The sequence below is a fragment of the Lepidochelys kempii genome, chromosome 1 (genome assembly GCF_965140285.1).
Source record: "Lepidochelys kempii isolate rLepKem1 chromosome 1, rLepKem1.hap1, whole genome shotgun sequence".
In the NCBI taxonomy this organism is placed as follows: Eukaryota; Metazoa; Chordata; order Testudines; family Cheloniidae; genus Lepidochelys; species Lepidochelys kempii.
The window spans coordinates 225,452,725-225,474,858 of record NC_136380.1 but is presented as its reverse complement, the minus strand read 5'-3'; the positions used below and the strand labels follow the sequence as shown (position 1 = coordinate 225,474,858).

The following is a 22,134-nucleotide window of genomic DNA, read 5'->3' as shown; positions in this document are numbered from 1 at the left end:
AGAAGCACAATACTCATCTGGCCCCACAGAGTGAAGGCATGGGTTCACAACAGAGCACAGAAGTTTGTTATGTAACTCCCCCAAACAAATAACTTTGCACTGTCTTATCCAAGAATCTAACAACATTTTATAAACACTCATTTTCACAGTATTCCTGTAAGACTGGTAAATATTGCCCCCATTTTACACATGAGGAAACTGAGGCACAATGGAGTAAGTGACTTCCTCAAGATCACCTAATATGGAAGAACTGGGAATAGAACTCTGGAGTCCAGCTATAGCTAATTCCACACTAGTCACACTAGGCCACTTGTTGGACTCATTGGGGATTGGGAAGGGGATTCCTAAGACGGGTTTTAAAAGCTCACTACATGACGACTGTCCCCACCCTTAGCAATCCTTTCCAAACCCACTTCTTTGGCATGGTAGCAGGGGTTCTTTGTTTTGTTTTAAAAGTAACAGTAAAGTATTAAATCTGCCTATGTCCCTGATCCTACAAACACTTAATGTCAAGACTGGATATCTTTCAGAAAAGATATGCACTAGCTCAGCTGGAAGTTATAGGCTTGATCCAGGAATCACTGAGTGAAATTCTATGGCATGTGTTGGGCAGGAGTCCTGATTACATGATCATAACCACCTCATCTTGCCTTAAAATCTATGAACTCTAAGCACAAGCAGTCCCCTGGAAGAGAGAGGAAGGATGGTCCAGTGATTAGGATGCTAGCCTAGGACTTGGGAGCTCTGGGTTAATTCATTGCTTAACCACACACTTCTTGTGTGAACTTGGGCAAGTCACATAGCCTCTCTGTCTCAGTTCCCCATCTGGGATAATAGCACTGCCCTACCTCACAGGGGTACTGTGAAGATATATACATTAAACATCGTGAGGTGATCCGATATTATGGTGAGATGGGGTGAGGGGGAGAACAGGTAAGTACCTGAGAGAGATGGAGATTGACTGCAATGGAAGTCAACAGGACGACTTGATGTCAATGCAATTCTTTTTGGGTTTTAAATTAATCATATGTATTAGCATTTGCAAAATCTGGGCCTGTATAATTAGAGAGTTAAATTACATTCTGACATTTACTGGAAGCCAAACCTACCTCAGCTGTTACATTCCTTCCTCTTCTCCCACACAGTGCAACAAAACTGAAGTTACTCTATTTTTTTCCACTCAGTTTTATTATAAAAATCAACATTTCATTTGTTACAACTCAGTTTATAGTAATAATTGAAAAGGGATTTTTGTACAAGGTTTATATACAGCTTAAAAGTAAAGCACTTTATTTTACAAAAAAAAGTTAGTGAATGAGTGGATAGGACTGACCAAATGTTGGCCATTATAATATAAATACATCCTTGCAAAGCACCATCGTACCAAAGTTGATGAACAAGAGACACCAGCTGGCTTTAAGACAATGACAAACAGTGATTAAAGCTTACAAAAAAGGATAAAAACAAATAAAAATAAAAAGATTTAAAATCTGAAAGCAGCACCAGATCCTTCACTTGCAAACAAGGCTTGTTCAGCTTAAGCCTGGTGGTATCCTCTTTACAAAAGACGCTTCTTTTTTCCCTTCTTGACTCTTAACTGTTTGGCTTAAGGCTACGGCTGCCTTAATGAGTCTTTCCCAGCTTTTCTTCATTTAAAAGATGGGGAAGTATGCAGGATAGCTCTTCAACAATCCCACCACGCCAGGGTACTTTACTAAGATAACTTCCGGATGGAATCTAGTTGCCAATTGTGCCCTGCATAACTTTGGAGCTGGATTTCCCAGCTCCAATTAATTTTGCTTTAGCATCATTCAGAATCCATCAAGGTTTTCTTCCCTTATTTAAAAAATTACTAAAGAAATTTGCCCAACATTCTACAATTTCCAATAGCATTTGAACCATTAATGCTTAAAAAAAAGTTGCAATATTGTGTGCCTGCCTTGTACTTACTAGCTACAAGAACTATTCCTAATTCATTTTATTTATGCATACTCCACGTGGCAAATAAATTGAGGCTTACATTTCAAGTGAAATTCCCCCAAAAGCAAGAAAATTCCAGGGTTAGAAAACCTGCTTTGCGCAATAATTTAAAAATTACTTTTGCATTCAATAATCAGTAACATATTTACTGATTCTTTCTGGTAGAAGCAAGAGGTAATCCGCTATTTTTGCATGGTGTGTGCAGAAAACAGAGATTCTGCCCGTAACTATGTCATGTGACCTTCACACTAGGGACAAATGTGACAAGGAAAGTAACTGATTACTTTTCAGAATGAAATTTTTGAACTGCACCAATTGATCCAGGAATTTCAATTTTAGCATTTCCCTCTAGAATAGGAAAACTTAAAATTCAGTCAGGTAATGTCTATCAAGCTGATAAGACTGGAAATACTCAAGATAGTTGCCTTAAAAATAAAATTTAGATAGATTGGACACATTCAAAGAAAGGGGGGGGCATAAAGCAGAACTCAGTTTGGGTGTGTAATTCATGCAATGGACCATTGATAGAAAGCATTCATCATAAAGGTAGGGGTAATGTACAACTTAGAGACCAGAAACCCAACTATCACCAAAACCCAACAATGCAGGAAATGAGATATTCTTCATGCGCCAGCAACGGAGTGTAATATCTGCTGGCACCAAGCACCTTAAAGGTACACTTTCATTTATCAGTAAGTGAGGCCTGACAGACTGATTTCCGTGTAGCTGTCAAATACACAGAAAATTCTTACTAATTTGCATTAATTATCAAACTAATGATAATATATCACATAATGGAATTTTTCCTTTTTATTATCAAGTATGACAGAGCATTAGTTTCTTGTAGATGTAGTAGTAAATGTTCTGTAGTATGTTCTGTAGATGCAATAAAGTCTAGGTAATATGAGACAACACTACAAGCTGCCATTAGCTCTTTGCAGAGAGGCAGGGTGAGCCTTCTGGATTATTAATTATTATTGGTGGGAGTGCAGGAGGAGAAAGTTATTGGCTCTGTTGATCAGGCATCTTCACATTAGCAAAGCTCTGTGTGTGTACATACAAACAGAGTTATATTTGGGATTTAGAACTCAGGAAATTGTAAATTACAGATCCCACAGCATATCCTTTGGTATAAATTGGTTCAACTGCAACTTCTATATTACCAAGTTTCATTTAATGCCTTAATATGTATATAGGTAGGCAGCTTGGCTGAATTTTGGATTCATGGAAACTAGAATTTTAAGATTTTAAAATGCTATCAGTAGGAAATAGAATTAAAATGTCCCATCAAAGTAGTTCTTTGCATATAAATCTCCTAGCTTTTAAAAATGAGAAAAAAAAACATGCATGTTCCTTTTAGCATGCAACAGGATATGGCAGGTATACATTTGGAGAACCGCAATTCAAACATGCAAAGCTACAGATAAGTGTAGTGACCAGAATGTACACCTAGGGAAAACTATACCCATGTTTACTGGAATGGGCTATGTGGTTTTTAAAAAGCTATACCTTTCCCTGCCCCCTCCAATTCAACAAGATGAATTTATTTCCATGTGCAGATATTCAGCTACAGACATTCTGATGCACAGGCAGGATAAATTACACATGGTGCACTTGAGGAAAATGCCCCACTGTATATGGCTCTGATTCAGGAAGGCACTTAAGAGAGCCTAAATTTAAGCATGCATGTCAATGGGACTACTTAAGTGCATGCTTAATTTTCAGTATTGAAGCACCTTGCTGACTTGAAGCCAAATGTTCAGTGGACTTAAAACTTCATTTCTCAGTCAATTTCAAAGTAGCAAAGCGCTTGCTCCCTTATGTGGGACAGAGACAGCATAAGCCATGTCTGGTTGATGGGAAAGGAAGAGAGAGAGATTGTTCAGTCTCTCTGTCAAATCAGTCCTTGGCTTATCCACCAGGAATGTTCCAACAAGGATGTTAGTTGTGGTGACGTTTTTGTAATATGGACATCTACTTAATGGGAACTTCCTTAATCTTAAATCAATTTAAGATTTCCACTTTAGATTCATGTAAAATATCTATGATTGCAAATGTAGGTCTCAACTTTTCCAGCAAAATTCTTTGGTAAATCGGAACAGGAAAAGAGCTCATCTCCCCAATTGGTCTTCATCATCTGACAGTTTCCCCCCCATCATTAAAATAAAAGAAGCAGCGGCATATTTAAGTACATGCTGCACACAGTGAGAGCCACAGTTCAAATATACTTGGTCAAATTCTGCATTGACTTAAGTTCTCCCTCCCCCGCCCCGCTATTGACTTCAATGGAGTTGTATCTGGGTGCGAGTACAAAATCTGGGCATTACTGTCCAAAGCTAGAGAGCTAATTCTTCTTAAACAAATCCCTCCAGTTGTCAAGTTTAACAAGCATGTTATCTGTAGAAAGTCCTTGTAAAAAGTCAGTCTCAAAGAGACAGTCTGACGCTCCCCGTAAGAGGATACCACAGCTTAAGTTGAACCACCTCAGAGTTTTTCAGACAAACAAATTGGCACACTGAAGCATTCTGCAAGTAGAGACCATTGACATCGCAGTACAAGCACTTGGACTGAGACATAACAATGCAATATTCTTCTGAGTTCATTAGTGCAAGTTTCCACATGTGAACCCCACACGGAATGCTGCACATTTAAAAATGTAAACAATGTAGAAGTCTCAATGCTGATCAGCACCCCAGCCTCTGCTCACCCTCTCCCGCTCTTCATATAAATGGATTGGATTTCCCTTTATAGCTCACAATACCTTCAATATCCATCCTACTGGAGACCACAAGCAAGTTTCTTCACCAACAGGAAGAGCCAAAAATTTCTTAGGTACCTAGAAGACAGCTCAAGGTATCAGCTGGGTTAATGTTTATGCAAAAGTTAGTGCACCTGACCCAATGGTCAATTCCAATTGTCTGAGGATCATTCAGAATTTTTTTTAAATACTTTGCTTGAAAGCTTCCTTGGGTATCTTCAATTATTAGAAAGGTAAAGCAAGAATGCCAAACTTCATGGTTTCCCTTAAAGCTGAAACCGAAAGAGGCTCCAACAGTCGAGCTGAAATGCAGCACGGGCAAGAATCACTCAAAAACTTCATGAAAAGTATGGGATTTAAAACTAGAATGTTTTTAGCCTGCATCTCTTAGTAGAAACTGACTTTAACAGAGCAGTCAACCCATCTGGGCCTTATGAAGAGTTACTACACCAATGCTGAGCCCCAGTACCTCAATGCAGGAGTCCCTCAGTATCCTTTGTGAGGAGAGGTAAGATTTAGGGTCTGAACTTTGGAGGTGCTCCTGAAACTCCATTAAAAGCCAATGGGAATAGCAGATTGGTAACACATCCCAAGATCAGATCCATTGTGAGCTCCACTTGTTCAGGCTGTTGAACTCAAACACTGCACTGGAGTCAGGAAGAGTGAAGAAGATCATATGTTGCCCTTCAGTTCATGCAAACTGTTTTTAAAATGAATGCATACTATCCCTTTCTAATTGCCAAAGAAGCTAAGGAGATACAAAAATACAGGATGCTAATATAAAGTGATTTGGTTCAGAATATCTTAAAATCTGACATTCACAGTGGTTAATACTAAAGTATTAAACGCATGCCACGCAAAAGAGGAGGTATGTAGAAATCATATGGAGAAGACCGGCTTACCTAACATGAACACAGCATGAATAGTTAATACAGTAGGGGAAACATTTCTAATGATCAAAATTCCATTTCTTATAGATTGTGTCCCATCCTCCCATCGACAATGTTTAAATGCTTCCTTACTAGGAAATAATATAAATATATATATAAATGATTTGTATACTGTGATATTAACTATACACTGAAAGTATTGCAAGGAAACAGGATTCATTTACAGTAAAACTAGTAATTATGGTTAAATTTATAGTTTATAAATATGTTGTCTATATTATATGTGGTATAAAAATACTTGACATTTTGTGGGCACTAAATCAAAACAATTTTTAAGGGACTAAAACGATTCAGGTATATCCATATTACCCTTGTCGATTACATGAGAATTGGGCTGACCTGGTACAAAATGGAACCCTACGGTATCAGCTGAATAAAGAAACCCAAAGCATAACTTGGCACTGCAACACAAGGCTAATAAAAAACAGAGGATGAATTTTCATTGGCCCAATTCTAGAAGTACTTTAAACAAGGAAATTTGATTTAACAAAATGGCTCGGGGGGGGGGGGGGGGGGAGAGAGAAGCAGAGGATACAGGGGTGGAAAATGCAAAACAAATTAAAGACATTTTTAAAAGTGTACCCAACAAAATTACTGAACTTCCAGCAATGGAGAAAGTTTTAAAATGGGGGGAGTGATGCAAATGTAGGCAAAAAAAATTCAGATGCATTTTAATTTTTAAAATGTGTGTGACAATATATTCTAATATTTCATTATATTTGCACACACATATATAATAAAATATTATAACACATACAGTCACTGCTACGATTGCTGTATTCCTGTAGAAAACATAAAGCCCTTTGTGTAAGGTTAATATCTGTCCTGACTGTTTCTTCAAGTTTAACTTTCATTGCTGGCCCTCCATAGTTAATGTAGAGGTTATTTGGCTACTTCCAAGTATCTATGGTATGCTGCTCTGAGACGGACTTCTTTTTTAAACTTTTTTGGTATTGACGAACCCCACACTTTGCCTCACTGGACAGTGACGCGTCCTGGTCCTTCCATTTTCTCATGTGCTCGGTCACTTCACTGGATTAAGGCATGTTTTTTTTGTTCCATTTGCAAAAATAAAAATTTTGTACAAATTTCTATTCTTTTATACAAAAATTTCTTCTTATGGCACAAGCAGCAGATGCTGTTTAAGAAAATATATAAATATCCTTTTTTCTTCTATACAAATATCTCCAGTATTCCCCACCCCATTTCATAACTTTTAACTGTACACTGTCGTGCCTCCTCCCTCTCCAATAGCTCCCTCCCCCCTCCCTGGTATGGACAATTTGTATTTACACTTTTGTAGTGGAGGAAGTTAAGGAAGGGGGCGGAGGGGCCCTCATGAGGAGTCCGTGCAGGGGGATGGAGGCGGCGGGTAGAGGTGATGGGAATAGCTCCGTTCTGTGTACGGGGAGGGCGGACAGCTTTCATAGTTCTCCTCTGCCGAGAGGTACTGGCTCCTTGGCGTCGGTGGAGGGGGCACGGGCTCGGAATCATAGTTCAAATCACTGGTGTAGCCCTTAGTCACTGCTGTTGTGACCCGCCGGCTGGGGGCGTAGTCGCTGTCACAAACGTCTGTGCTGCATGGCGTGGTTGGAGGTGCAAAATGCCGGTAGCTGTATGGCCTGTAGCTATGTAAGGACATTCATAGCAAAGATGTCAGCACTTAGAGAAACTATAAGCCAAAGATTCAGATAACAGAACACAGGGCAGCTGTACCGCCTCAAAGGGAATACTTATTAGCAGAGCTGTGATTTTTCAAAGTACTGCCAGCGCCAAACCGAGGCCCCAAAACCCCAGCCCCACCTGTCTGGGCACAACCACCCCAACATTTTTCAGAATTTTCGCGAATGGAAAAGCTGGAAATTAATTCATCTCACGTCAAAAGAAACGTTTTGTTCCACTTTTGGGCATCTACTTTTCTTGTTTAAATAAAAGCAAAGGAAATGGAAAGCTACATTAACAAGGGGACTTAACGTGCCATTCACAAAACCAAGGAGGAGGGGCCTAGTGATGGAGGTACAGCTGGTGGTGCCCCAGCTTATACCCAATAGCCTAGTGGTTGGGGCAGTCACCTGGGATGTGGAAGAGCCAGGTTCCAGTCCCTGCTCCCCAGGTCTCCCCTCCACCTCTGCCTTGTTTTTGAGAGTGGTGTCCAAGTCCCCTAGAGAATCTAGCCAAAAAAATTGAAACGTTGCTTTTCAGAAATGTCAAAACAAACAGTTTTGACGTCTTAATTTTTTTCTTCAACTGAAACCACTTGCCAAGATCAGCATCAATTCATTAAATGTTTCAGTTGACCTGAGTCTGCATTTCTCAGCAAAAAATGTCAAGTTTTTGCTCAGTCAAAATATGTTGCCCAGCTCCACTAATTAGCCATCAGCTTGGTCTAGACATCACAAAGCCTCAACCCTGGTCAAACAGCTACAAAAGGGGTGGGATTTGGGGGGTTTTAGAGGTTGGGGGAAACCAGAGTGTGTGGAGTAGATGTTCTATTTCCAGTATCCTCTGTTGATTAATTCAGCACTGGATCAGAGTCCACAGACAGAGAAGCTAGCTCATGCGACTGTTTTACTGCAGCCGGGAGACTCATCTCCCTGAGCAGCTAATGTAGCTGCAGTTCCCATGTGCTGCTATCTGAAAGAAGTTCTGAAGTGGGTGCAAGAAAAAAATCAAGTTGCACATATAGAGGAGAGCGACTTCCATTGCCCAAGACACTGAGGCTGTAGCAGCCACTATTGTCAGCACCTCTGCCCCAAAATCAAGATGGCCAATTTCTCTAGGTCAGTGGTTCTCAACCTTTCCAGATGACTGTACCCCTTTCAGGAGTCTGATTGGTCTTGCGTACTCCCAAGTTTCACCTCACTTAAAAACAGACATAAAAATGCAAGTGTGACAGCACAATACTACTGAAAAATTGCTTCATTTCTCATTTTGTCTGTATGAAATTTTAGTTCGTACTGATTTCGCTACTGCATTTTATGTAGCCTACTGTAAACTAGGCAAATGTCTAGAGGAGTTGATGTACCCCCTGGAAGATCTCTGTGTACTCCCAGTAGTACATACCCCGGGTTGAAAACCACTGCTCGAGGTAATTGTCAGAATGTGAGGAAAGACAAGATGATCAGAAGCAGCAATAGGATATATTTTTGACTGGGAGAGAAAGTTCTAGAAACATCAAACCCAGCACCACATGCTCAGTATCATTAATGAGATTCAAATGTCACATCAGCTAACAGTAATCAGAATTATCGAAGCTGGTGCCAAGCTTTGATGTTGGTTTGCTTTCTAAGCTGCCAGTCCCTTTTATAGAGTTTTCATAAGGCCAGAAGGGACCACTATGAACATCAAGTCTGACCTTCTGCAGAACACTGGCCATGTATTCTCCTTTAACAGAAGATATGATTTTTGAGCCCCAATAATTTCTTTATCCACAAGCCCATTACAGAGAACTTATTTTTGACAGAGATACACAACTCCCTCTGGTAGTCAACCAGTGCTGCTTGTGTGTCTGGGGTGGGGTGGGGTGGGGTAGGGTAGGGTAGGGTAGCGGGGCATGGACTATAGACTTGGAAAGGTGCTCCTTTTCTTTCATTTGTGGTAAAAACCCAAATAAATTAAAACATAAAATTATTACAGCAAAGAGACCAAACATCCATCTTCGGGGGAAGGGGAGGGTGTGCATTAACATTACATTAAATAAAAACTATGGGCAAAAGCTTACAAGTCTATAAACAACAACAGTGAAATAGGCCATAGTTTAAAAAGGGAGAAAAAAGGAAATATGTAAAAGTTTAACAGTGAAACCCCCCTTTAGCCTCCCCCCCGACCCAAAACAACAAAAAACAAAATAGGAAGAGGGTTAAAAAAGGATTTAAAAATTTAAATATAAATACATATTAAAAAAAAAAAATCAGAAACACCTCATTGTGGAATCAGAAATAATTATGTTGTGCACAAGCTAGGCTATGTATCCACGGTATCTATGCAACATTAGTCTCTCTTCTTCCTTTCCTAGGATTTGCTTGTCATCTCTCTCAAGATGGCAAGGCCCAAATGATATATTGTGTGCCAAACAAATTATTCATGCAGGAAACTTAAAATAGCATAAGACATACTCTTCTAGAGTGAATGGCTCTCTCACTATCTTTCTGGTGTAAATGATTTTCAGTAATAAAAGTAATGGGACACCAAGCTTATGCAAAACTTAAATAAGTTTTGGACAAAAACTGAGTGATGTCCCTCAATGATACACATTTGAGAGAAACGCTGCTAACATACTTGTTGCATTTTGTCTTAAATTTTTGGCCCCAATCCTTCAGACACTTATGCACGTGCTTCAGTGGGACTACCTTTTCAGGGCCAACATACCAGGTAGATCGGACCTGGGGTAAAGATCTGCCAACTGAATGCTGAAGGCCTCTCACAGTCCAAGTACGACTTCCTGGAGAAAATGGTGAAGATGACCAACATCGATGTTCTCACCCATGTTGCAAATGAAAAAAAGACCCATTGCTACAAAATCCATGGCTATAAACTCATAGCCAGCAATTACCACCCAAAATGGGGGCTGGCAATTTACATCAAGCAGGAGATCAACAAATATGTGGTTCTACCTCCTACATTGCACAAACTACCACCATCTCTGTGCGCATCGGCAAGCTAACCATCATCAATGTATATAAACCACCTGGTACACCATGGCCTCAACCAGCTCTGCAGAAGGTGCAGGACCTTGCTTATTTGTGGGCAGCTTTAAGTCACTACACACAATGAGGCTATGCTGCAAACAATCTTCCAGGCGAAGAACTGACACACTGGACTACAGCAAATGATATACGCCTCCTTTTTGATGCAAACCAGGTGGTCACTTTCCACTCTGCAAGATGGGGCAGAGGATATTGCCCTGACCTGACGTTCATCTCTAAAGAGGATACAGGGCACACCAACACCTATATGCCATGGATCATCCTCAATGACTTCCTGAACACTCAGGACAGACCCATAATGGAATTCAAATCCCAGTTCTCTACCCAAAACTAGCTCCAGGCTGGAACTTTAAAAAAGCAGACTAGGCCACTTTCACTATGATTGTGGAAAACACCATCTCCTGCATTCCCCCTTTTGACCATTTTACTGCACTCCTAATCTCTGCCATGAAGAACAACATTCTCTGGGGACACAGGTATACTCCCAGCTGGACTGCAAAGAGCCACAAGCTCCTCCACAAATATGATGAGCGTAAAGACCTAAAAACTGGAAATGCCCTCCTGGTGTCACGGGATGCAGCAAGGCAGAAATGGTGGCTTGAATGCGTAGAAGGTCTAAACTTCACACGCTGGAGCAGACATGCCTGGAACATTTGGGGGCTGCAAATCCAGCGCATGCCATTAGGTCACAGGTGAAAGCCAATGCCATCGCTGCTAAATGTTTGTGGACTTCAAAACAGCCAGCGAACAGACAGTAGTGCAGACAAGTCGAGCATCAGCTTCAGCTGGTGATGTTCACAGGTGCTGCACTGTCCCAATGGTCTGGGCCATTCAGAAGTAAGGAGATCGATACCGCCAATGCAGCCATGAAACTGGGAAAAGCAGCAGGAAAAGATCGTATCTATCCTGAGATTTTATATAACGTGGATCCACTGGCATGGAAATGGATGATGCAGCTTTTCACCAACATCCTGGTGACTGGTGAAATCCCCCAAGTGTGGAGAGAAGCCAAGGTCATTTTCTAAAGCCTCTGCTGTGACCTTCTGTATTAGCAAACATGGAACTTCCAGCTATCAGTTCAGATAGGGCCACGGCACGAGAACTTAGATGCACCAAAGATTACCCAGAACTTCCCATCTAGCAGGTTATGGATAACATATCCTAACATCAACTGAAATCGCGAAAACCACTGTGGACCACACATGACCACCTCATGTCTCTGGATCTAGCCAGGGAATGGCAAAGTATCTGGACCTTATCTACCGTTCCAAACAAACACATTCATACTGACCCAACAAGCCGCCCTCTTAGTTTTGACCTGCCATGCAAACTTTGGACCACATTTAACTGCCTCCGAACCACCCATGGGAGACGTGGCTACTAGATTAACAAAGACTCCCCGTCACGCGACTGTGCCGAGAACATCCAAACTATCGATTGCATCATAGCGCAGCCCCCCAAATATGGATTCAAAGGTAAACTGGATGATATCCATAATATCATGGGGGAGGGGAGGTTGAAATGGCTTATGGATCTATCACTGCATCCATAGCATGTTGCTCTGCAGATGGCATGTGCGAGACAGAGAGAGTGGGACTATGCATGTGATTAAAATTAAGCATCTGTATAACTGTTTGCAGGATCAGGGCCTTAGATTGTAAACTCTTTAGGGCAAAGACTGTCTTTTGTTCTATGTTTGTACAGCACTTAGTACAATGAGGCTTTGATTCCAATTGAGGCTACTGTATTAAAAAATTACCTGTAGGATCTATGAGTGGAAGGACTGTTTGAAGAATAACCAAATTCCATGGTGTAATGTGAGCGTTCAGTAGCTGGTGATGGCGGAGGGTTCAAAATCTAAAAAAAAATAAAAAATAAAGAGGCATCTTTTTAAACAGCCACAAAAAACTTAAAGAGGAAGAAAAAATTAAATACAGCCATGATGCTATTCCTACCCAATATTAAAGAAAACACTAGTATGTAGTTCATGCATTTCCTTCTTGTTAAGGCAAAGCTCAGTACTGCACCTAGACAAAGCCATGGCCCCTTCCCAGCGTAAATTCCTCTCTATAATCTCAACATCCTGCGAACCTCGCTTGTATCCATTTCCATCTAGGCTATCACTAAGCTTGCCTCCTAAGCAGCTGACTACTGTTGCTATTTTGAAGCACTTAATGCTGAAAAGTAAACCCAAAGCAGGCAATTCAAGACTAGATTGCCATCAGATATACCGCTATCCTAGGCAAACTGACGGATGACTGCCACAACCAGTTCGCTGTTTCCAGTATTGTTATTTTGCTGCCCCTTGTTCTTTATATGGCTGAATGGATTCTGACTCTTAGAGGAAAGAGGATATTTCAACTGTAGTGAAATAAATATCCTAGGGGGAGTACGTTATGAGGCCTCCGACATCATGGTCAGCAGTTCAAATTCAGCCCACATTTGATCATTCAATTTATCATCACCTGATGGGCTGTTTTGTGCGTTATATATGAAGTAGTTGGTAGTATCAGTTGCTACTGGAGGACAAGATTACTTAGGATCTAGACTGTAAAGTCTTTTGGGCATGAACCGTCTTTCTGTTCTGTGTTCTAACACAATGGGGTCCTGGTCCATGACTGCAGCTCCTAGCGCTACGTTAACAGCATGAAAGCCACCATTGCAACTGGTTCTCCTGCAAGGACTGTGGATAGTAGACTCCCCTTTAGTGAGGATCCCTCCATTCCAAGTTGGAGGTGCTGCAGTGGGGTCAAAGGGGAGAAGTTTTTTTCTGCCTGTGCTGTATCTGTTCTATAGTTTAGGGCTTTTACAGTCTCTAGGTCAATCAGTCCAACACCTTTCACCAGCACTAAATCTACTAACTCTTTTCGTTTAGCAAGACATTCCTTTGCAGCTTTGGAATAGGGCATGCTGTACACACACATTTCCTTCCAGTTCACCCACTCCATATTCAACCAACCAACCAGATTTGTTAGACTAGAAATCCAAAACAAAACCCCTGCCAAACAGCTAACCCCAGACATGCGCGCTGCTACTGGACTGAAGGATACCCATGCATGGAAGTGCGACTTACTGGAGGGAAGTAAGTGCCCTTGGTGCTTGAAGAACTACTGGAGGATGCCCCCGTGACATGGGCTCTGTCGTAGGGAGGGCCGCTACTTCCGGCCATAATGCTGAGGGAGCTGATCACAGATTTACCACGAGACATTCCTAAAGAAGATGACAGACAGTATGTACATCAGTATTAAAATCTTTAAAGCAAAACTGAAGAAGGGATGGGGTTAAAGCTAAAATCTCTCTACAGGATACAGGCACTATAAACACATGACTCAAAAATAAATAAAAAATAAAGCTGTCTGCATTAAACAATCCTAGTCTCCTTGAAGGAAAAGCAAAATGAAGTTACTCAGGGAATAAACATGTTGGCTTAACATTCTAGCCACTGAACTCAGGAACCTGGCATGGGGCTGCATGAAAGCTTGTGCAAAGAGAAACTGATTCCTTTCACTTGAATGGCTTTGAAAGGCTTAAGAGAGAAGGCACTTCAGCACTCTCTCTATACTCAAGAATAAAACATTAAACTGATTTTGCCCATCTCATGCGTGCGAGAGGAAAGAGGTTTTGTTCATTCTTTTCCACATAGTGAGTTTTTGCAACAAAGTGAAAGGAGACTAGGAGGGAGGCCTAACAAAAGGGGAAGATGCATGTGAATGCATTCCGGACTACAGCGAAAATTCTGCTCAAAGCTCCCTCTTATGAAAAGCAGCTCATTACAGGAAGGCAAAAGGGGCTGATGCATTGATATAACGCCATAACAGGTTTGCAAAAAGCATTTACAGGCACCTCTTTTGCTCCAGTTGGATCAAAATAAAGCAGCAAGAGTATGGATTTTATTAAAAAGACTTGGCACTGACTAATGACAGCTCATTATTTATAAAGAAACAGATACAGGAGTCATGCACATTAATTAAGACTAAATGCACTTTTGTGACCAGCCTTAGTTTCATATCTCATCGGATAGATAAGGTTACAACATATGGCTGCTGTTTGCATAATGCTGTTTAAAAGGGTTTACAGAAATGAGGCCATAATTACTCCTGGTCATTAAAGATCCCATAGAACTCTCCTTAAGCACACAATACAGGATATTTGTCCCCGAGACAGGGCAATTCCCAATCAACATGAGTGACTATATTCCATCTAAATTCTTGTTGATTTAATTCTATTTCCTGAGCCTACACTGCTGTGTAGAATTGTTGGTGCCATTACACTGGCCCCAGAAGAGGATGAATTTCAGTAGTAAAAGAAGTGATCCCCAGGTATGGGTATATACAATTACTGGTAGTTCTGCTTCTTGTGGATGACACTGTTAGAAATCAAAACAACTGAGTAATACAATTTAGAGGGTTAAATCCTGTCTTCCGAGGGGCAGGTGCCCAGAATTATGTACATGGTACAAACACCTACTTTGCTGGTGAGCACGCGCAGGAGCGTGCATTATAACTATATAGTGCCATTAAGAGGCAGGATAAGGAAACCTAAATTTTTTAAAATGTAGTTTTAAAATGCTTAGACATCTTGTTACTTACCTGGGAGAGACCCTGACAGAGAGCTTGGGTGAGGCACATAACCAAGTGGTACGGAGGCTGGTCCGTGCACCACATAGTCATTAGTCATTGTTTCCCCATCCCCCTTCATGCGTGGGCACAGCACCCTCTGGCAGATAAAGTACATTGCTCCAACCACAAAAACAGTGAGGATCACTCCAATGATCGAGCCTATGGTATTGTTGGCTTGTGGTGCTGGCTCCTCTGTTGTGTCTAAACGAGGAGAGAGAAATCAGATTCTGTAACTTACTTTGTTAGGTCCAACCACTTCAGACATGCTAAGTTTAGCATTCATGCCACTCTCCCCAAAACAAAAACTGGAAGTCTATGCTACTGAGCTTCCAAGCCACTTACAACAGCCTTCTAATTAAACATGCAGCGTGAACAAATGCCCACTAGGCACTAGGATGACATTTTTACCTGCAATTAAAGACAGCTACTTTTCACATTTGACCTAAGTAGCATATGAACCTAGGGCAAAAGCCAGTGTTCTAATTAATACCATTAACTCCCACTCCTCTGCTTCATGGCCCAGCATTCACTGATGCTGAATAGGAGAACCATGGAAGCAATGATCAACTGTGTCTTGTGGCATTTCCAAAGACACCTAACCTGCCCCATGTGCACTTCCCATTGATGGTAACAGCTACACCTGATCATCTGTCCTAGAAGTATCATCTCTGCAAGGCAGTGCCACCCTGAATTGTTATTACAAGCCCATCAGCAGTCAGACAGGGATGCCATTCCTGAAGGTACTGGACCGTAAGCAGTGATATTTCTCAGAACAATGGACAACAACCTGACTATGCCTTGAGACTCTGTGAAGACAAGCAGGTATCAAAGCATTTACCTATTCTATTCAGTGTCTTATATCACACCCATCTCCATGGTATCTAAGTGGCTACTCTTCAATCCATATATCCTTGTTCCCTGAAGTCTGCACCAACCCTTTAGCCAATCTCTTTGGCTCCCATATTTTTTCATCTCTGTAGATTCATTAGATAAGACCCTGTCCACATTGGAAGCAGAACAGAACTAGCTACAAACTTATCTCAGTGAATACATTGACCTAACTTCCCTCCTCCCTCGTTACAAAGAATAGAGAAGATAGGAAATGGGCTCAGGTCAGTGTAACATGCTGTATGTGCACGTTTGTGATAGTGGCGTCTGGCCCACAGGGAGGATAAGGCACCCTACTATTACTGCCAACAAAGGGAGATCTCATTTATCTCTGAAGTAGATTTAGGAGCTAAAGAATTAGGGGTCATTCTGGACATACATTTGGGGACATTCACACACACATTTGTGTGTTTTTATTCATTAATTGTGTCTGTTATGTGCAGTACATCAATTGGTTACAATAGGTGAGGAGATTTCCCATTTAATATTTCTAATAATGTAACAATGATGCCAGTGAACTTTAAGGCTGAAATCTATTCTGTTTGGCGTGTAGTTTTTTTTCTAGGGCCCTGGAGGATTTCAAGGCAGGCACGCCCAAAGGATATTATATTCCATAAACCATAATCTGCAACTATAAACCAAGAAGAGAATTACATAGGCTTTAGGCACAAAGGAAACTTTTTAGCATATTTCTATGTGCAGAGACAGGAGCACTCCTAAGGTTCTTAAAGTACCTCTTGTGAATTCTATGGCTGAGAGAACCATGAAGCAGAGCAGAATGGTTACAACAGCCTCAGGACATTTTGAAGAGATTCTTATACCACAGAAGAATGCTTCCATCCATGCACACAAACATATTATTAAGCAAGAGTTCCAAATTTTTTAAATTTTTTTTAAAATATAAGGGGCAGAATTTAACTGTTTTGAATCTGAGACACATCATCAGAATAATATATTTTTAACTCCAAAAAGAGCTGCATGTCAATTAGCTCTTCCCATGATCCCCAGGCATCAATTATTGGGCAGCAGGTGAGGCAGGAACACCCACCTTAAAATTAATGTATGTGGCTTTAATATTGGGTTGTGAGAGCGAATCCTAACTCACTGAGGAGGTAAACAATCATCTTCACTTGCTGCAACCATGTCTCTGATCCCAGATTATACACTTACAGCATCCTTGCTCATCGGAGCTGTCACTGCAGTCCAAGTTGTGATCACATTTCTTGTTTTTCCCAATGCACTGGCCACTGGCGCAGCGGAATTGATCGGTTAAACAAAGCACTGGAGGGGGGGTAAAATGTCCAGAAATGTTCAATGTCACATACTCAAGAAAACAAAGACAGGTGATCAGGTTCAGTAGGAGGGTAATACAGTGATAACCTGAGAATGTTGTTTCCTATTTGCAGGGTAATAAATTATAGTATCCTGGGCTGAATGAACTCAGAGGCAGAAGGCAACAGTGTTTATAGGAAATAAACCCAGGATAAAATTAACAGGAAGCACACAAGTTATAATTACTATTAACGTTATCCATTAAATATTTGAATTTTGAATGAGAGAAAAGAATTAAGTTATAAAAACTTGTCAAGCTGCTAAAAGATAAAGTTATTTCTTTTCAAAGAGGTTACAAATTCCTTCCAACACTCATCAGACCCTTCCTCTTCCTCCCTCTTTCCCCAGCCCTGCCTTTCCCTCCCTCTAGGTCAGCAAATTGCTAGACCATTGGACAAAATATTTTTGTTGACATTTACATTTTAAACCTGAAGTGGAAGACAGAGGAGGGGGCTGGAACTCTCCCAAGTCAGAGTGTAAACATGCATATGTGACCATTAGTCTGGGGAGAAGGGCCCTCCAGTGAGGGAAAGGAGTTAAAAGGGTTTAATTTACAAACAGGTTTGCTGCGCTTGATATCATCATATTCTTTGCTTTTGTTATATTTTGCTCTGTTTCATGTAAGTTTGGGAGCTTTTTCTTTAGCTGAGATGAGCGAGAAGTTGAACCAGAGGTTTTGTGGCTAGCAATCAGCTTGAAAATTCAGGGTGTAGGAACCAGTTTAAGGTACAGCATTATGGCAGACTAACACAGTAGAAAGATATGTATAGTCATTGTGTGGTTCTGGAGAAAACTAAACTGAACAATAATTATCCAAATACCTGCACTCTAGGTAATAATTGCTGTCAACTGATCAAAGTACAACGTTTCATATACTGTATGGTTGTAAAATCACTGTGCAGTGATTATGTAAATATCAATAAGTGTGCAAGGAATTGTAAGACTAGGGTGTGACAGAGTGACAATATCTTGTCATATCCCAAACAAACCTGACAGAATTAAGATAAACTTAATTCAATAAAGTTAAACCTTATTGAATTAGAGTTAGTATCTTTGGGGTACATTGTATTAAAAATGCAGTGATGTATGTGCTATTGTAGAACTGAATGTATCTTTTCTAGTAGGGAGGGGGGAATGCTAGTGAAAGCTGTTGGAGAGATATGCATATACTAGTTCATACTAGACTCTCCAGAGACCAACAGACAAAGAGAAGACTTTTGGTTAAAAAACTGAGTTTAGGCTGACTAAGGGGTCTTCTTCCTGATCCAGCAAATGGATAGGAACACTGGTTCACAGAGGGGCCCCAATCCTCATTGGAGGATTGGAAGGCCTTGGCCTACCGAGGCCTCATAAACCTGTTTGGTTGTTCTGAAATGAAGCTCTGATGAACTTGTAACCACAAGGTAACCCCTAGGGTGGGGTGATGCCTGGTAAGCTTATTAGAAGGTTTGCAGGCTCTTTTATTATTTTTAATATGATTTCTCTGTAACACTTTTTACCTTAAGAATAAAGCAGGCTTGCTTAGAAACAGCTGTGTGATCACTTAAATCTGTAGCAATCACTCTGCTATCTATCTCTGAAGAGGAAGCAAGCAGATTGTCCTTGCTGGAAATGACATTATCCTTGCTGGAAATGATATTGTGAAGGTAGGGAACTGTGCAGCCTGGAAACATGCCAGGCAGAATGGAGTAAGACGTGGGTCTCTGCCCAGGAAGGCAACATCTAGGGAGCTGGAAGCTAGGAGTTGGATGCCCTTGTTGAACCACTGAGGGGAAATACAGGTACAGCTTCCCTGAATATTGACATATCGGAAATACTATTCTTATTTTCATTAGTAAATGGCGAGCTTTCTTTCTCACACTAATCAGACAGGACAACGCCGTATCAGTATGATGTTTTTTAAACCACCTGAAACTTTGCAGCCAGAAGTTTCTCATCCTAGAGACAAGTTATCAACAGAATCAGAATCTAATGATGTGAAAGACTGGATGGCGTGGCAGGACTGGAAGTGGATAGGGAGACTTTCATTCCAAACCAGTCAGCTTGTTGAAATCTGGCCGAGATCATTAGTTTCCTAAATCATTCCCAACTGAAGACTGGCTTGGGGCCTGCATTCTCAGCCCTCGTCCTAGCAACTGACTTTAAAGCAGTCCCTTCAGATTCAGAAGTTTTTAAGGCCTCAGAAGAGGAAACTGATTGAATGGATGTGCGAAAATGGCTATCCCCTCACGCTCAGAAGCAGCCCCTCCAGGCCGAGGCTGAGACATACTGTCAGGGCAGTCAGATGGAGAAGGACAACTTGCGTGTGTTACACTTGTTTTACTGACACAGGACTTCAGACTCCAAACTTCCAACCAACATGAAAATTCATTTAATTTACAAAAAAACCTCAAACTACAAAAATCGGAGGCTGTTCACATTTGGCACACTAGTATCACTTCTTTGCATGCTGCCTTTTGTTGGAGTTTGCAGGTGGAAGACATCTCCAAAACTCTCTCATCCATCTGCATTCTCACCCATCCATACTCACACCCACTTTAAATTCCATTGTATTCAGATATTATATAATAAATTAATAGTAATCTCATTTTCCCACAGTTTCCATTAGTCAATAAGAAGCATTCAAACAGCTCTCTCAGCAAACAATTAAACACAAAACTAAGTCCAATGCTTTGAGATTTTTAGAGCTTGAAATAAAATATCATCTCATTCTTAAATGGCATCAGTAGACCTCAAAGTGCTTTACAAAGGAGGTCAGTTTCATTATCCCCATTTTACAATTGGGCAAATTGAGACACAGACACTTGCCAAAGCTCACACAGCAAACAAGTGACGGAGCTGGGAATCACATCAAGATCCGCTGGCTCCTAATCTAGTGCTCTATCAACCAGGGACCAGATTTTAAAGGTATTTAGGTGCTTAACTCCCAAGCATCCACTATACCTTCACAGTTCTTTTCATCTGAGTTGTCCTGGCAATTTGCCTCTCCATTGCACCGGAAAACGCTGTCTATGCATTGTCCGCTTTCACACTGGAACTGGGAGTCTGAACAGACAGGGCAGTTCTTTTCATCACTATGGTCTTCGCATTCAGTGAATCCATCACAGCGCCAGGCCACTGGGATGCAGTCAATCTCCCCCGTGAAACAGGTGAATTGCTGAGGGGAGCATGTTGGGGGTTCTTTTAAAAAAAGGAAACAAAAACAAACCCAAAGGAACACATCAATAATCCATGTCTACAAGCAGCACATCTTAAAGGAGAGAGGTGGGAGAACCCAACTCTTCGACAAACATACCCCATGCAAGGTATTTTTTTCCCCCTCAGTGATTGGTGCAGCTCTGAGCTTCATATGCCAGAGTGCAGGCTCATGTAACTGGAATACAAACTGGCACAAAGAGAGGACGAAGAAACATATGCACGCAAAATTCAAAGGACAATTCTCCACCAGCACAGTATACCCTTCCCTTGTACTTCATTAAGTCTTCAAAGGTTTTCACTTGAAGTCAACACACAGAGAGTGTTTCTCTTCCTCTTTTCCCCCTTTCCCGCAATCCCACTGTGTGCACAAAAAATGGCTCGCTTTCTTTTTAATGTTCAACAATAATTGTATAGAAAACATTAAAAGGATATAATGTGCTGCAGATGGATGTGCTGTGACTCAATGTCTAGTTATGTGCCCTCTATAACTGTGTTCAGCCAAACTTGTTTTAGAAAGACAAAAAAATTGCTCCGTCAAGTCAACTCCTGCTATCTCCACACAGCTGTTAGCAGTTATTTAACATTTACTACAGTAACTGTTAATCTTATGTAGTAAGCGTTCATTTTTTTTTTTTTTAAACGAAGAGGCCCTTTTTTGGCCTAACATTAAATTTGCACTCAGAAAATATCTGGATTATGTTAGTTCTTTTTTCCACTGTGTGACCACATGTCGCCTTGCTGGCTACAGAATTGCTCAACAAATCCACTCAAAATGTCAACAGAAAGAGAATGAAGCTCCTGAGCTCTCCTCTACTTCCCTCCTTGAACCAGCAGGGCCTGGCCAGAGGGGCAGCATCTTCCATTGCTCTAGAATGACTCTCCCTCTCCACCTCCAGCTGCAGTTTGGAGTGGTGTGCATGGGATGACTTTGAAGATGGAAATGAAGAGGAAGAAGGAAGGATAGATGGTACACAAAACAGAAGACCCCAGAATCAGAATGATCGACAACAATTTGGGGAAACAATTTGCTATTTTAAAAATTCAGTGCAAGGATTGTTGATCCTCCACCTCTTGTTTTCAGAGTGAGAGAGAGTGAGTGTGTGTGTGTGTGTGTGAGAGAGAATTTAGCAGAGGCAAGAAGTTGACAAATCAGCACCCTAGAGACTAAAGTCCTCTGTTTAGCCAAGGATCAGGTACAATGAAGGCAAAAGAGGTTCCGGTTCCCCTCACAGTACTCTGCCTAAATTCTCATCTAGAAGAGCCACCTCCAAGCCCCATGGGTTAGTCAGTCCTTGGCCTCTGCTGAGAATACCCCCAAGGGTGCTAATTACCCACCTCTAGGGTGGTGCCAAGGAGTAGACTGAAAAACTCATTTGTACTTCCTGTTTATATTTATTGCAGAATTATGAGCCCCTAAACTGAACCTGCCTGAGGTAGTTACGACAATTTTTTCTATCAAGTGTTAATCAGGGCTTTGAGTCTTACTGTACCCACAATGATTTTTATTTTTCCAAGCCACTAAGGCAAGGTTCACAAAAACAGTGCTCTGTGCTCCCTCTTTAGCAGCAGCTAACTTAAAAATACCTCTCGCCAAGAGCTATGTGTTTAGCACTGGTGGTCCTGGGGAAGCCACACAAAAGTGTTGTAGTGTGCTTTAAAGTAGCAGGTTAAACAAAACCAGCTCAATTAATTTCAGCTGTTTT

General features: G+C 41.1%; 1 protein-coding gene across 5 annotated transcripts in view; it reads right to left on the bottom strand.

Moving 5' to 3' along the window:
- LRP6 (LDL receptor related protein 6) overlaps positions 1-22,134 on the bottom strand; it is a 242,877-nt gene that overhangs the window by 46,883 nt on the left and 173,860 nt on the right. For 3 of the 5 annotated variants that reach the window (XM_073315558.2, XM_073315591.2, XM_073315582.2), the window contains exons 18-22: positions 20,177-20,413; positions 17,072-17,182; positions 14,984-15,214; positions 13,468-13,604; positions 12,154-12,251 (exon numbers count right to left, since the gene is read on the bottom strand). In XM_073315558.2, coding sequence (XP_073171659.2) covers positions 12,154-12,251; positions 13,468-13,604; positions 14,984-15,214; positions 17,072-17,182; positions 20,177-20,413 — 814 coding nt within the window. Of the gene's footprint in view, positions 1-1,182; positions 7,317-12,153; positions 12,252-13,467; positions 13,605-14,983; positions 15,215-17,071; positions 17,183-20,176; positions 20,414-22,134 lie in introns of those variants that run through there. The other 2 variants (XM_073315549.2, XM_073315606.2) reach the window with 1 other exon arrangement.